The sequence below is a fragment of the Phascolarctos cinereus genome, unplaced genomic scaffold (genome assembly GCF_003287225.1).
Source record: "Phascolarctos cinereus isolate Bilbo 61053 unplaced genomic scaffold, phaCin_HiC Scaffold_2;HRSCAF=192, whole genome shotgun sequence".
Taxonomy (NCBI): Eukaryota; Metazoa; Chordata; class Mammalia; order Diprotodontia; family Phascolarctidae; genus Phascolarctos; species Phascolarctos cinereus.
The window spans coordinates 332,580,771-332,598,057 of record NW_027555625.1 but is presented as its reverse complement, the minus strand read 5'-3'; the positions used below and the strand labels follow the sequence as shown (position 1 = coordinate 332,598,057).

Below are 17,287 nucleotides of genomic sequence, written 5' to 3'. Positions count from 1 at the left end.
CTCAAAAACAGTTGCATGATTTTCTCCATCTTCATTCAGCAGCAAGTGTGTAGGAGTGAAGGTAACTAATAATAGGTGTGATTCAGGGCTGAAGCATGGCTGGGTACAATTGATGATACAAGAGAACTAGGGGATTCAAGAGAGGCAGAGAGTGTAGTGTCAAACTGGTTTCACCAAGGGGTCAAGATGTGGAGAAAAGATGGAGAGGAGAAGAAGAGAAAATGGCTAGTGCAGGGGAAATAGCCTGGGAGAAAATTGAGGGATCAAGGGATTGGAAGTCATGGTGCAGAAGAAGAGTAGAGTTTTGTAAGGGAAGGTAGAAAGAGAAATAAAAAGCCAGTAGATTATGGTTGGATAAAGGGATTTTAGAATTCTTAAACGTAGAGATGGTACATTTCTGATCAAAGATATGACTATCTTTGTGTGTGTGGCTGAAGGTGGAGTAAAGGAATAGCTCATGGGAAGTGAGTAGGTAGAGAAACCCATTGGATAGTATATTTGAGAAATGAATATGTATGTTAAAGTCCCCTATTATTTGAAGGCAGGACTTGGGAAGGAGAGAAAAATTGTGGGCCAGGTACTGAACTTATTAAGGAAGGAAAGAAGGAAATGACCTGGGGATCTGTAGACATAGGATTTTGATTGGATAGTGGGTAAGAATAACATGAAACTCAAAGGAAGAGAGGTTAGTGAGTGATAGAAGAAGGGGTAGAACCTGGAAGTGGCAATAAGGAGGAAGGAATGTTCCAGAGAAATCCCTTGCCTTCACAAGTGAGCCAAGGTGAATGAGTGAAGGTAAAACAAGTACTGGAAAGGGTGGCCAGTCAGGCTGTATCATCAGCAGGAAGCCAGATTTCATAACAGCTAGTTGGCAGGAGTGAAAAGGGGAAAGATTTAAGATGAAGGAAAATTTGTTGCTTTTGGAACAGGCATTCCAGGAGGCACAGAGGAAGGGCTGTATAGAGTTAGGTTGAAATTTGGGGGTGGGAAGGTTGAGGGGGATGGGAACAGGAGTTGGTTGTTGGGAGGTAAGGAATAGGGTTTGGATAATGAACACAGAAATTTAGATCACTGAGATGTAAAGAGTTATGACCAGGTTTGAGAATTCATCATTGAGTGGAGGTCACCACTTTTCTTCCTCAGGAAGTTGGAGATAGGATTGGAGGCAAGTGCAGTATGAGATGAGAGACAGACAGTCAGATGGGAGTTCATCACTTTCATATTCCATAACTTATTTAGCTATTTCCTAGTTGATGGGAATCCCCACAGTTTTCAGTTCTTCAGGATGAAAAGAGCTGCTATAGATATTTTTATATGCATAGGATCCTTTCCCTCTTTCTTTGGTTTCTTTGGGGGTAGTGGAATTTCTAGGTCAGAGAGTATGCACAGTTTAATAGCTTTTTGGGCCTACTTCCAAATTGTTTTCCACAATAGTTGGACTAGTTCACAGTTCTGCTAACAGTGCAGTAAAGAACCTATTTTCTCACGTTCCTTCCAGTAATTTGTCATTTTCCTTTTTTTTGTCGTCTTAGCCAATCTGATGCATGTGAGATGGTATCTCAAAGTTGTTTTAATTTACATTTCTCTAATAATGATTTGGAGTATTTTTTGATGTGCCTATTGATAGCTTGGATTTCTTCCTCTAAAAACTGCTTATTTATATCCTTTGACTTTTACTTTGATATATATCTTAGAAATGAGATCTTTATGAGAGAAGTTTTCTGCAAAGATTTTTTTCTTCAATTTCCTGCTTGTCTTCTAATTTAGTTGCATTGGTTTTGTTTGTGCAGAAAAAAATTTTAAGTTTATGTAATCAAAGCTGTTCTTTTTACCTCTTGTGACCCTCTCTAATTCTTGTTTGATCTTAAACTCTTCTATTCTGATTTCTGTCTTCTAATTTGCTTATTATTACATGCCTGTTTTCAGCTTCTTGTTATACATTGTGAGATGCTGGTCTGTGCCTGGTTTCTGCCAGACTAATTTCTAATTTTCCCAGCAGTTTTTGTCATATAGTATGTTCTTGCCCCAATAACAAGGATCTTTGGGTTTACCAAACACTAGGTTACTGTGCTCATTTGCTTATGTATATTGTGCACTTAGTCTGTTCCAAACAACAACCTTTCTGTTTCTTACCTAGTACCAAATTGTTTTGACAGTTATGTCTTTGTAGTTACAGTTTGAGATCAGGTGCTGCTACACCCCCTTCCTTCTCTCTCAGTATCTTTTTTTTTTCATCATTTCCCTTGATACTCTTAACCTTTTGCTTCTCCAGATAAATTTTATATTTTTTTTCTAGCTCTATAAATTAGTACTCTGGTATGATATGACATTGAATAAGTAAGTTAATTTAGATAGTATTGTCATTTTTATTATATTAACTCAGCCAATCCACAAGTAATTAATATTTCCCTAGTTATTTAGATCTACCTTTATTTGTCTAAAAAGACTGTTTTGTGATTGTGTTTTAAAAGTTTCTGTATTTTGACCCAAGCAGTTTTTAATTCATATTTTATAGTAATCAAACAAAACACAATTTTAGAACAAAGTAAAACAAAGGAACTTAATTTTAGTTTAGATCTTTTTGTTTTGTTTTGTTTTTTCAATAAACTTACCATATAGAACAATAGTAACGCTGTCCTTGGAGAAAATGTCTTTCTGAAACCAGTCACTTCCTGTTTAGCCACTCTCTCTAAGCATTCCCCTGTTGTCGGCCAAAGGTGAATAGACAGCCTCTTCTGATTAGATTAAGCAAAAGAAATTCCCACTCTTGGTTTAGTTACTATAAACAAGACAAACTCCAGTAATCTTAGTTTCAAGAAATTAATATTTTTTTCTCTGAAGATGATTAAGTCTCTATTTGAGGAAGACTAACTAGGTTTTTGATTGAAGCAAAACCAAGAATCTCAGGCCAGAACACTTTCAAAATATTATTTCTCAATATTTTATAACAATGCTATATACTTCCATAGTAATTAAGAAAGAGCTAAATTTGGACAATAACTTATGAATATGAACAAATGTTCACGACTCTTTTTAAAATAATCTAAAACATTTTATTTCTTCTGACTACAAGATCAGGTTCTTTTGGTCCTTCATGGTGAATGGTCTTTAACTAAGGACTAACTTAGCCCTTTGTCTTCCCAGAACCTGCAGGAGGAGAAGGAGCGGAAGTCAGAATGCCTGCCGCCTGAGCCACCCCCTGATGATCCTGAAAGTGTGAAGATCATTTTCAAGTTACCCAATGATTCCAGAGTAGAGAGACGATTCCATTTTACACAGTCTCTAACAGTAAGGAACAGGAGGGCATTTTGGACTTAGAAGAATTTGGGATAGGGATTTGAAAACCTTTATAGACATTCAAGTTAACAGAGCTGCTTGGGGGTATTGTAGTACCCTGACTAGCAAAGAGGGAGGAAATTGGATATGGTTACAGTCAAGAATCTCTGGCAATAACAATATAAAGGCTATTAGAATCACGAACAAAGTTGAAACATGGTAAAATACCTTTCACCTGATGTCTTTAAAAGGGCTGCAATTGATCTGACTGAAGCCAATATCAAAAGGGAAGCTTTTGGGGGTAACATGAAGTGAACTTTAGAGGGTATTTACTTTTTTTTTGTTTGAGAGTGTTTAGTATTAACTGGATGTTTCCCTCACACAGTGAAATCTTCTAGTCTGTTCATCCTGTTTCTTTTGATGGAGGTTGTTTTGTTTCTAGAATCAGTGACTTAAGTAGTCACTGATTTTATCAATATTTAGTGCCAACAGCAACAAAAAGAAATTTCTCTTTTTGGCCAAGACTAACTGCAGATTTAGAATAATCTTTAAATCTTTCTTCCTTTCCTCTCTTTTTTCTTGGATTCTTTATATTTTTGAGTTTTGAATCCCTAGAAATAATTTTTTAAAAATATTTTTTGATCTTTATATTCACATCACATTTATTTCTGAACATATCCCTCTTCCCACTCCTACAAGCAACAATTATTAAAAAGAGAAAAAAATAGTTCAGTAAAACTGACCAACACATTAAATATGCATATTAGTATATGCCAGATTGTGCATCTATAGTTGCTGACTTCTGCAAGTGAAGGAGAGGAAAGTGGATTTGAAAGGTATTATTTAATGAGAGATAGTTTGGTATAGTGAAAAGAACTGTGGATATGGAGCTGGAGGATCTGGGCTCAAATTTCATTCTGTTGATACCTGTGTGTCCTTAGGGAAATAACAGTGTCCCTAGGTCCAGTTTCCTCATTTATAAAGTGAGGGACATTGTACAGAATTATCATTGTCCTTTTCTGTGTCTATATCCTGTGATCCTCAAGTGTATACTTGAAATAGTTTCTGTTTTAATACAGAACAATTCAATTAAAAAACCATTTATTAAAACATTTTCTGTGTGCAAGGCCCTATGCTCAATGCTAGAGTACAAAGATAGAAAATGATAGTCTCCTGCCATTAGGGAATTTACATTCAAAGTGTGGGTGCCTGGAGCCTATCGTTAATGCTTTTCTCTGTGCACTTATTTCAGTTGAATACAGTTATGAACTCCCTCTTGCATACCCATTGATGATAGTAGTCAGTCACCCAGAAAGCATTTATTAAGCACTGACTCAGTGCTAGATACTGTGGTAAGTGCTGGAAATAAAAAGAAAAAAGCAAAGACAGCCCCTGCCAAACACAGCTAGGGGAACCAGGGCACAACCTTCTGGAGGTGGGGCAACAGGAACACTCTAGTTGAGTCTTAAAAGAAGCTAGAGATTCTAAGAGGTGAAATTTAGGAGGGAGAGCATGGAATCAGTAAGTGGAGTATCTTGTGTGAGGGAACTGTAAATAGGTATATGGAAGGCAGTAGAATATAAGAAGATTGGAAAGGTAGGAAGAGGTAAAGTTAAGAAGAATCATTTGGTTTTTGCAATAATATGGATCCTTTGGAATTTATTGAGCATAAGAAACTGACATGATAACCTGTACTTTAGGAAAATCACCTTGGCAGCTGAGTTGAAGGAAGGATTGGTGTGGGGAGAGTTTTGAGGCAGGGAAACCAATTAAAAGGCTAAGGCAATAGACTGAAAAACAGATGGTGAGTACCTGAGCTAGACTGATGGCTTGTGTCAGTGGAGAGAAAGGGATGTATGTGAGAAATGCTGTAGCAAACAAAATTGTAAGATTTGGCTACTGATTAGATAAATGAAGGGGAGAGGAGAGAAAGAACACTAAGATTTGGAACCTGGGTGACTTGGAAGCATGATGGTGTTCTTGACAGGAATAGGGACATTCAGAAGAGGGGGAGAGTTTTGGGGAAAAGATAATGAGGTCTCGTTTTGGACATGTTGAGTTTAAAATGCTTATAGGTCATTCAGTTTGAAATGTCCAATAGGGAGTTCATAAATACCAGGCTAAAATTCAGTAGAGAGCCTAGGGTCAGATAAATATATCTGGAACTATGCTACATAAAGATAATAACTGAACCTGTATTTTCTGACCAAATGAGAGTATAGAGAGAGAAGAGAAGAAGGCCCAGCTCAGAGCCTTGGGTGATACCTACAGCTAGTGGGATGAATATACAGCCAAAGAGACTGAGAAGGAATATTCATACAAATGGAGAATCTAAAGAAAGCAGAGTTGAGAAAATCCAAAGAGAGATTATTCAGGAGGAGAAGGTGGTCACTAATGTCATATGCTACAGAAAGTTCAAGAAGAATGAGCATTAGAAAAAGGCCATTGTGTTGGGCAATTAAGAGATCATTGGTAACTTTTGAGAGAGCAGTTTCTGGTGAATAATGAGGTGGGGAAGCTAGATTGCTAAGATTTGGAAGATAGAGCAGAGGAAGTAGAAGCTCTAATGATAGACTTCTTTTTCAAGGAATTTAGCAGAGAAGGGGCAGAGGTACAGGATAATAATTAGTGAACATGTTAGAATTTTTTTTTTTAGGAATTTGGCAGACTTGAGTATGTTTGAAGGCACCAGGGAAGTAACCAGTATATAGAGGCTAAAGATTATAAAGAACGTAGGAGTAGTGGTAGAGTGAGACATTGGTGAGTAGGGTTGTAGGTCATGGAAACAAGGGAATGAAGGACTGAATTTGGGAGAGGCAGTTCTGTGTCAAAATAATGGTTAAAGTATGAGAAGGTGGGAAGTACGCTAGCTATTGAGTACAGGCAGAGTAGTCGATTAGTCAGTAAACACCTATTATGTGCCAGACACATCCAGAGAAAATACACAGAGTCCAGAGATAAGTGTCTTGTTTGTGGAACATCAGGGAGGCCAGTGTCACTGAATCATTAGGTCTGCTGATGAAGGCAGGAAGAAAGTTCAAGGTCAACAATTTGTATAGGCATAGACCATACATAACTGCCTGTCCTGCTCTCTTAGTACACCCCATCTTTAGCTCAACATTTTCAGATGTCAGAGTTGTTCAGGACAGAGGTGGATGTGGACGTTAGTTCCTTCTTCCCTTCATGTACCTAGACAAGATAGGGTTTAACTAACATTAGTAAGTAATTACAGCAAAAGTAAATCTGTATAGGTCTAAATACATAGTAATCTTATACAAAACTAAATGTAATCTAGCCACAACTTGAATTGAGTCCTAAGTGACTAATTGCCCTGAAATTCTAATCATTTATTAAATATTCTATGTACTGAACGTTGTACTGAACATAGTCCCTGCCCTTACGGAACTCAGAATCTACTGAGGAATATAATAAGCCATTATAGACAGAAATAATATGCCGTATAAAATGCATGTACACACACACAACAAAAGAAGTGCTTTACTGGGTTATGAATAAGAGTGCTTTGGTAGATCTGGGGGATAAAGTTACAGACCAGGTGGGGGGGGGAAGAGCAGAAGCTTTGCTGGAGGACCTAACATTTGAGTTGACCTTTAAAAAATAGGTATTCATTAGGCAAAGAGGAAAAAGGAAGGAATTTTAGAGACAGAGATCATTATAAACAGAAGCATGCAGATATAGTGGAGACCTATGAAACATTCCAGAGACAGATTAGTTTGTTGGGATGGTAGAGTATATTTAAAGGAAATAATGTCAGATAAAGTTGGAAAGATAAGGTGATATTAAGGTAAAAGGTAAAATAACATTGAAGACCAGATCTCTGGTCAATAAAATGATCAGTTATTGTTTTAGAAGACTGATGATGTAGACTTTTGTCTACAAACACATAATGTTCTGTAGGCCCAGAATAAACAAAGGTGCATTATCAGATATGGCTAGAATATTTATCTGTTTACTTGACTCAGTTGTTCCAAAGGATGATTCTGTTGGTAATGGGCAGAGGCATTTTTTAAAAGGGCATTAATAAAACTTTTTTTTTTTGGTTAAAGAAAGGTAGAGTTGTGCCAAATTGTGAAAGGTTTTGAATCTCAGGAAAAGAAATTTGAATTTGGCAGGCAGTAAAGAGCCATAGAAAAATTTTTAACAGGGGAATGATATGACTATCTCTGTATGCAAGAAAAATTAGTTAGTAATATGAAAGATGCATGATTGGAAGTGGCTAGGCCAATAAAGGAGGTTATGGTAGCAATCTAAAGGGGTGGCAGTGAGGGCCTCTTCTAAGACAGTGGTTGTAGGAATAAACAAGGGAATGAATCTAGCATGTATTTTTGAGTCTAGTTTGAGGAGACCTGATAACCTGATTGAATATGAAAGATGAAGAAGAAGGAAGAAGAGTAAAATATAACTCCAGGCGATGAGCATTATTGGATGACTACTGTCTAAACTCATCTGAGGAACTGTGGCTGGGGATGATATTTGTTTTTCTGACCACAAAGATTCCTTCCCACTTTTCAGGCTCACAAAGACTATTTCAGACTCTGCCATTTTCATGGAGGTCCCTGGCTGCTGTTCATGGTAAACCTGTTCTCACCCACTCTGATTTCTTTCTGCCAGGATTGATTTACCAAAAATGCCTTCACTTGCTTGTTGTAAAGACTGAGTCTATGCATGGGTGAAATTCAGCTTTTTCATTTCTTGGCCCAATACCTGTTTTTACCAGTATTGCCCAGCCTTCCTTAAATGTTATTATTTCCTGTCAGGACTCCATCTAGTTAGTTTTCTTTTCCTGTTTGAAAACCTGTGCCTTTTAATGGACTTCCCACTGTTGCCCACTACCTGTGTAACCTTGAACAAGCCATTTCACCTGTCTGAGCATCATTTTCCTCATCTGGATACAGTTAGGACCTGATGTGTAAACAGTGAATCCTCTGAAGTGGTTGCATTATTTAAGTTCATGTTGCATATATTTCAGGTTCTGGAGTGCTTACATCTAGCTTTAGTATATTTGCAGAACTGAAATAATGAAAACTTTCTCTGAATCCATTGAGTGAACATGACAGAACTATCCAATTCCACCTCCTTTCCCTAGAATCTTTTGGTGCCTTACAGTCCATGTGCTTCCGAAGTTATAATGTGGTGGAAATAGTACTAGGCACAAGCCTTAGCTCTGCCGCACTTGGACCTGTTACCTTGAATAAGTCATTTGACCTTTTTGGGCCATAGTTTTATTATCTCGTGTATGGGAGTAGGAGAGTTTGGATTAGATGTTCATTAAGGTCGTTTCTGTCTCAGCAGTCATAATTCAGTGAATTATGCAGAATTATGAATATTTTATACATCTGTTAGCAACATAGATAATATCTGCCACAATGATAGGACAATAATTATCATAAGATTTAGAGCTGAAAGGTACCTTAGAGCTAATTTAGTACAATGCCCTCTTTACTGATGAGGCTCAACCCAGGCTCAAAGAGGTGGTGATTTGTGCCTCACAGAACCCATGACCTCTGACTCCAAATATTTCCTACTACCGTAGGCTGACATTTCATTATGAATGCCTCTGAGAATTTTGAAGGAACTTAGAGTGAAATAAGAACTCTTGACCGGAGCATAAAGCCTTTTTGCTGCAAATGGCCACTGTTTATGTACTTGTGGATTGCTATTAGAAACCTCTGTTCATGAGAATGGTTCAGGACCAAAGAGCCTTTATTTCCATGTTGAGCAAGCTAGATAAAACTATGAAAAGGAGTAGGATCACAGAACACTTAAATATAAACTTTTTGGGGCGGGGGCTCAGTAGCCACATGATTTCTCCTAAGAAGGTCATGCCTACCTATTCTATTAAATTTTTAAGGAGTAATTGATACATAATATATTTAGTCATTAAAAAAAACCCTTTTAACAAATTTCTGTACCAAAAACTATTCTGTTAAAAAGACTGAATCATAATCCCTAACAAGAGTCTTACAACTCTGGTACCTCACCCATAACTTGGATGTGATCCTGGAGTTTTTGAAGGGTAACAGTTCAGTGGGCATTGGTAGGTTCTCCCTCAGTGGAAAATCTTCGAGTATATTTCTAGTAACAAACCTTTGTTAGCTGGCTGTTCAAGGACCAGCCTAGTTAAGTTCACAGAACTAATTACAAATAATTGGGTTGCTAGGCAAGAAATTCTCTGGCTATGGCAGCCTTTGAATCATTGTAATACAAAATGGCCCTTGACTGTGTATGTTGTTACTGCTTCTGCAGTGACAGTGGGGGAGTGGCAAAAAATGGAGCACAGGGGGCTTAAAATCAGTTTTTAGACTGCATGTTAAAATTTAATTTAACTCTTAGCACTCTAAATGTAAGATCTTTGCCCAGCAAAAAAACTGGACCACATCAATATCAATATTGTCCCTATAAATGAAAACAGAAGACATAAGATATTGCACCTCAATGGAAAGATAGCTCGCAGGTTCTTAATAAGGCAAATAAAGGAGTTGATGAATTTTGGTTTGTTGTGCACCCAAAAGCAACAAGAAACATCATTTCGTGACATGCTTAGTCACCTTGCCTTGCATTGGTCACAGTGAATATAAGCAAAAATACCAACATGAGAATAACTGAAGTGTGTACACCAGCATTGCATATTGAAGAGGACAAAGAAGTAGAGAAATTCTGTGAACATTCAAACTAAACAAGGTTTTCCAAGCCAAGTTAATATATACTTTGTTCCTGGTTGACTACATTGAAATGATAAATAAATTTCATGCTTAAGGACTTGAAAAGAGGCCAAAGGTTGGTGTCATGGCTTGACTCTCCTCTCCTCACCTGCTGCATTGACATCTTGGAGAACTCTCCATTCTGAGGCCCTCCTGTCCAGACTAGTGATTTCCTCCCTAGAGCTCCCTAGTTAGAACTCCAGCTGTGCTTCACCTCACGCCTATACTGTCTTCTTCTCCAGTTGCATTATCTCTGTGCTACAGGTGCCCCCCATCCCCCACCCCTATCCCTTTGCTTTCCAGCTCTCCTTTAGGTGTTATCTTCCTCCATTAGAATAAAAGCTCTTTGATGGTAGGGGCTGTTGGGCTTGATTTTAATTGTGTCCCCAGCACTCAGCATAGTATCTAACATACAGTAAGTTCTCAGAATGCTTTATCTCTTCAAGGGCAAGGACTTCTACCTTTCTTTGTATCCCCAGTGCTTAACATCATGATCTGGAACATAATAGTTGCTTAATAAATGCTTAATGACAGACTGCTCAGAAGACCCAAGCCAATATATTATGAATAATTGCTTCAAGAAGAGAGACAGAAGGAACTAAACGTGATTGCTACCAAAAAAATCACAAAGTATTGTTGATTTTCAGCAGACAGGAAATAACTTGTTCCTGATATGGGAGTTATTTATGAATCAGCTATTTGTGTGCATAACATTGATTAATTAAAACAAAAGTAAAAATCAACACCAAACTAGAAGAAAAGATAAATATAAGAAACAATATAATTTATAGTGTCTCCAACTAGACATGTTTTAAGTGTTGGGTTTTTTTTTTAACGCCAAAAATTGATAAAGATAACTTTGTCTGTCACCATATCTCTAATATGATTTAAAGCAGCCATCACAAGGAGTCCACAAAAGCATTAAAATCACCAACAGTTATCTTATCTCTTATCAAGCAGAGAGATCCTGCAGTCAAAGGCAGCATCATTTTAGAAGACAAACTATTTGTAAGCTATTTTAAAAGTTGATTGTATAGTATTATAAGTAGTAAAAGGTGGTGAAAGGGAAAAATTTTTGAAGAAAGATTAGTGTGAGACCAGGTGGAGTCGGATAATTCTGGGACATTTATAGATGAAACTGGAAGGAAATCAACAAAAGGACAAAAAAACAAAATAGATCTTCTATGTTTCTATAATCTGTTCACATCATAAAGATTGGAACTACCACTTTTTAATTTGTATTGCCTTCATACCATTTGTGCTATATAAGAAGTAGAAGTAGTCCTTAAGAAGATTAGCCAAGAAGAGTGGCCAGACCAGATTAAGTATCCCCACTTCTTTCTTTACCCTTCCTCCCCATTTAAAAACAATTATGGGAGTGATTTTCCATTTCTCAGAGGTAGAGATGTCAAATGGTTGGGAAAGATATTGATACCAAAGAATGTGATTGAAAAGACAGTAGCAATTATTGACCCATGCGCCTATTCTCTTATTTCTACAGTATCTACATTTTAAGAATGATCTACAAATATCAGGGATGTCTTTGATAAAAAATGAAAAAGAAATAGAACTTCACAGATGATTTTTATAGTGGATTATATCTGCACAATCAAAACCGTTGACTGGAAGATTCAGTGGTACAAGATTACTAATGTGTGTGTGATTAGAAAAAAATCTGACCTGACAGACCAAAATGTAATAAACATTTTTATGGATGTGTAAAGATGGCACAGTATTTTGTGAAAAGTCTAGCTACAGAGATAACTTTTGTTCGTTGATCCTCTGATTATCAATATCAAGTGAAACGTGAAACAGGGAGATAGGTGCTTGTTTGCCAGAGATGGTATCTGCATGCCACTGTCATGCAGGATCTACTGGGCAGAGTCCAAATGGAAGAGGGCGAGGCCCTTGAGATGGTCTTAGCTGTGGATGATAGTGTGCTGGGTAAATACATTTTGGCACTACAGATGGGCAGTCAACTTGACAGTAGGAGGAAGGTACATTCAGAGCAACTTCTGCTGCAGAATGTGATAGTCAATCTGGCCTGTGATCCTGGATTCATTTTTTTGCTATCTTCAAGCGGATGGTGAATTTTCCCTCTGACTCTCTTAAGTTTAGGGTCCCCAGCTTTGTAGTTAACCCACTGCTTGTTCATTTTCACACATTCTTGCCCAGCAAAGTGACCCTATATCATTCAACATACAAGCTACTTCTCAGCTATAATCTCTGCTTAGCTGACTGCTGATTAAATGTGAAGTTCTTCCCGTGTTCCCTCAACGCAGCTTACCCTGCCTGGGTGTGTGCTTCTAAAAACTGTCGCTGGCAGAGAGAAGAAACTCGTAAAATCGTGTAAGTGGAGTCACCTACGTAGAAGCCTAGTATCTAGAAATTGTACGAACTGGCTCTAAAAACCATAAACATTTATAGGCCATTAGCAAAGTAAACCAGTACCAAATTTAGTATTGGGCTTTTTTCCTAGCAGATTTATCTTTCATCTTTCTTACTGTTTTTGAGTATCTGAACATGCAAGTTATTAGTTTTACACAAAAGCTAAAATATGAGAAGCCCTCAGTCATAGGTTGTTCTTGTGAGTGGAGGTATTTGTTCCCAGCTAGTACTGACTGGACGTTGTTAATATTTTTCACCTCTAGCAGCATGATGAACCCAATAATCAAGAGCATAAGAAAACTCAGCTCTGGCTACTGAAGGTAGCGTCAGTAGCCAACAAGCTTATGTAAATAATTCCACTTCTACATGACTTGGGAGGAAGCATGGATGGAAGTATTTTGTCATGTTGTTATGGCCATATTAGTATGTGAGAGCTGGTCAGTTTGATTTGACAAACATCTTTTAAATGCTTACCTTGTGTAAGACTTTGGACGATAAAGATACAAAGAGATGCCTGCCCCTCAGGGTGCTTAACATTCTACTGGGGAATACAACATTTATACAAAGAATAAATATATAGTAAATTAAAAACAAGAGAGTGCTACTAACCAGAGAGATGAGGAAAAGCCTCCTGTAGGAGGTAGTACCTAAACAGTCTTTTGAGGAAAGACAGGGATTTTACAAGGTAAAAGTGAAGAGAGAATGCATTTTAGACATAGGAGAATACTAGTGCAGAGCCATGGAGGCAGGAGATAGAATTTCACGAATGGGAATGGTTAGTGGGGCAATTTGAGTAAAAAGTGATAAAATGAAGGTAAGATAGGAATAGCAATTTGGCAGTTTTGTGGAGAGATTGGAGGCAGGCAGACTAATTATAAGATTGTTGTAATAGTCCAGGAGAGAGGTGATAAGAACCTAAATTAGGCTAAAGGTTGTGTGAGTAGAGGAAAGGAAATAGATGCAATATGTAATGTGGAGGTAAAATCAAAATTTGGCAGTTGATTAAATACAAGAATTCAGGGAGACCGAAAATGACTAAAGTTGTGAACCTGGGTGACTTTTTAGTCTTTTTAGCACATTTTTAGCATCTTTTTAGATTGTGTTGCCATTTGTCAACCAACAAGCATTTATTAAGTGCTCATTGTATGCCAGGTGCTATGTTGGTCACTGGCAAAACAAAGCAAAAATGATGCAATCCTACCATCAAGGAGCTTACATCTGAATCAGGAGATATAACATATACACATAAGTATTTACAAGAAAATTTCAGTAAGGAAGACACTAGCTAGATGGGGATATGAGGAAAGGCATTTGAGTTGAGCATTGAAGGGAACATAGAATAGGATTCTTTTTTTTTTTGTATTTTGTTTTTTTAATTTTTTTTCCATATGCTTTTGAGTTGAAAATTTTTCTCCCTTCCTCCCCCACCTCCCCAAGATGGCACAATCTGATATAGGCTTTACATTTACATACCCATTAAACATATTTTCACATTAGTGAAGTTGTAAGTAAAAATTAAAACCAATAGGAGAACCATCAGAAAGATGAAACAAAACTCAACAGAAGGTAAAAATAAGTGATAGCGATTCGACTTCCATAGTTCTTTCTTTGGATGTGGACAGCATTTTCCATCCGAGGCCTCTGGAGATGTCTTAGATCCTCATAATGCTGAGAAGGGTTCAGTTTAACAGTCTTAGTCATTGCATAACCTTGCTGTTATTGTGTACAAAGTTCTCTTGGCTCTGCTCACTTCACTCAGCATCAGACCATATAAGTCTTTCCAGGTTTTTCTGAAGTCAGCCTGTTCATCATTTCTTATAGCACAATAGTATTCCATTACATTCATATACCACAACTTGCTCAGCCATTCCCCAATTGATGGGCATCCTCTCAATTTCCAATTCTTTGCCACCACAAAAAGAGCTGCTATGAATATTTTTGTACATGTGGGTCCTTTTCCCATTTGTTTGATCTCTTTGGGATATAGCCCTAGAAGTGCTATTGCTGGATCAAAGCACATTTTTGTAGCCCTTTGGGCATAGTTCCAAATTGTTCTCCAAAATGGTTGGATCATTTCACAACTCCACCAACAATGTATTAGTGTTCCAATTTTCCCACATCCTCCAACATTTATCATTTTCCTGTTTTGTCATGTTGGCCAATCTGATAGGTGTGATGTGGTACCTCAGAGTTGTTTTGATTTGCATTTCTCTAATCAATAACGATTTAGAGCATTTTTTCATATGACTATAGATGGCTTTAATTTCTTCATCTGAGAACTGTCTGTTCATATCCTTTGACCATTTATCAATTGGGGAATGGCTTGTGTTCTTATAAATTTGTCTTAATTCTCTATATATTTTAGAAATGAGGCCTTTATCAGAGAGACTGGTTGTAAAAATTCTTTCCCAATTTTCTACCTTCCTTCTAATCTTAGTTGCATTGGCTTTGTTTGTGCAAAAACTTTTCAATTTAATGTAATCAAAATTATCCATTTTGCTTTTCATAATGTTCTCTATCTCCTGTTTGGTCATGAATTCTTCTGTTCTCCATAGATCTGATAGGTAAACTATTCCTTGTTCTCCCAGTTTACTTATGGTATCAGCCTTTATATCTAAGTCATGAACCCATTTTGACTTTATTTTGGTATATGGTGTGAGATTTGGGTCTATGCCTAGTTTCTGCCATACTCTTTTCCAGTTTTCCCAGCAGTTTTTTTCAAAGAGTGGGTTCTTATCCCAGAAGCTGGGGTCTTTGGGTTTATCAAATAATAGATTACTATAGTCATTGACTACTGTGTCTTGCATATTTAACCTATTCCACTGATCCACCTCCCTATTTCTTAGCCAGTACCAAGCAGTTTTGATGATTGCTGCTTTATAATACAATTTAAGATCTGGAATTGCTAGGCCACCTTCCCCTGCATTTCTTTTCATTAGTTCCTTTGATATTCTGGACCTTTTGTTTTTCCAAATGAATCTTGTTATTATTTTTTCTATCTCTATAAAATAATTTTTTGGTAGTTTGATTGTATGGCACTGAATAAGTAAATTAGCTAGGTAGGATTGTCATTTTTATTATATTAGCTCGGCCTACCCATGAGCAACTGATGTTTTTCCAATTATTTAGATCTGATTTTATTTGTGTGAAAAGTGTTTTGTAATTGTGTTCATAGAGTTCCTGGGTTTGTTTCGGAGGTAGACTCCTAAATATTTTATAATGTCTACAGTAAATTTAAATGGGATTTCTCTTTCTATCTCTTGCTGTTGGGCTTTGTTGGTAATATATAGAAATGCTGATGATTTATGTGGGTTTATTTTATAGCCTGCAACTTTGCTAAAGTTGTTTATTATTTCAAGTAGTTTTTTACTTGATTCTCTAGGATTCTCTAAGTATATCATCATGTCATCTGCAAAGAGTGATAGCTTTGTTTCTTCTTTGCCTATTCTAATGCCTTCAATTTCTTTTTCTTCTCTTATTGCTAAAGCTAAGGTTTCCAGTACAATATTGAATAACAGTGGTGATAATGGACATCCTTGTTTCACCCCCGATCTTATTGGAAATGCTTCTAGCCTGTCCCCATTACATATAATGCTTGCTGAAGGTTTTAGATATATGCTATTTATTATTTTAAGGAAGACTCCATTTATACCTATGCTTTCTAGTGTTTTTAATAGGAATGGGTGTTGTATTTTATCAAAAGCTTTTTCTGCATCTATTGAGATGATCATGTGGTTTCTGTTGGTTTTGTTGTTGATATGCTCAATGATGCTGATAGTTTTCCTAATATTGAACCAACCCTGCATTCCTGGTATAAATCCTACCTGGTCATAGTGTATTATTCTTGTGATAAGTTGCTGCAATCTACTTGCTAGTATTTTGTTTAAAATTTTTGCATCTATATTCATTAGAGAAATTGGTCTATAATTTTCTTTCTCTATTTTGACTCTTCCTGGTTTAGGTATCAACACCATATTTGTATCATAAAAAAATTTGGTAAGACTCCTTCTTCACCTATTTTCCCAAATAGTCTATATAGTATTGGAATTAATTGTTCTTTAAATGTTTGATAGAATTCGCATGTAAATCCATCTGGCCCTGGAGATTTTTTCCTAGGGAGTTCATCAATGGCTTGTTCAATTTCTTTTTCTGAGATGGGGTTATTTAAGTATTTTACTTCCTCTTCGTTAATCTGGGCAATTTATATTTTTGTAAATATGTATCCATTTCACTAAGATTGTCAAATTTGTTGGCATATAGTTGGGCAAAATACTTCCTAATTATTGCTTTAATTTCCTCTTCCTTGGTGGTAGCTTCACCCTTTTCATTCTTGATACTAGTAATTTGTTTTTTTTCTTTTTTAATTAAATTAACCAAAGGTTATCTATTTTATTGTTTTTTCATAAAACCAGCTCTTAGTTTTATTTATTAGTTCAATAGTTTTCTTAATTTCAATTTTATTAATTTTTCCTTTGGTTTTCAATATTTCTAATTTGGTGTTTAGTTGAGGATTTTTAATTTGTTCTTTTTCTAGTTTTTTTAGTTGTATGCCCAATTCATTAATCTCCTCTTTTTCTATTTTATTTATGTAAGCATTTAGAGATATAAAACTTCCCCTAAGAACTGCTTTCGCTGCATCCCATAGGTTTTGGTATGTTGTCTCATTATTGTCATTCTCTTGAATGAAATTATTGATTGTTTCTATGATTTGTTGTTTGACCCAATCATTTTTTAGGATTAGATTATTTAGTTTCCAATTATTTTTTAGTCTATCTTTCCATGGCCCTTTATTACATATAATTTTTATTGCATCATGATCTGAAAAGGATGCATTTAATATTTCTGCCTTTCTGCATTGGATTGTGAGGTTTTTATGCCCTAGTACATGGTCAATTTTTGTG

At 36.5% G+C, this 17,287-nt stretch overlaps 1 protein-coding gene across 2 annotated transcripts in view; it reads left to right on the top strand.

The window, feature by feature from the left end:
- FAF2 (Fas associated factor family member 2) overlaps window positions 1–17,287 on the top strand; it is a 96,795-nt gene that overhangs the window by 68,028 nt on the left and 11,480 nt on the right. For both annotated transcript variants that reach the window (XM_020998650.2, XM_020998649.2), the window contains exon 10: window positions 3,145–3,288. In XM_020998650.2, the coding sequence (XP_020854309.1) occupies window positions 3,145–3,288 (144 nt within the window). The remainder of the gene's footprint in view (window positions 1–3,144; window positions 3,289–17,287) is intronic.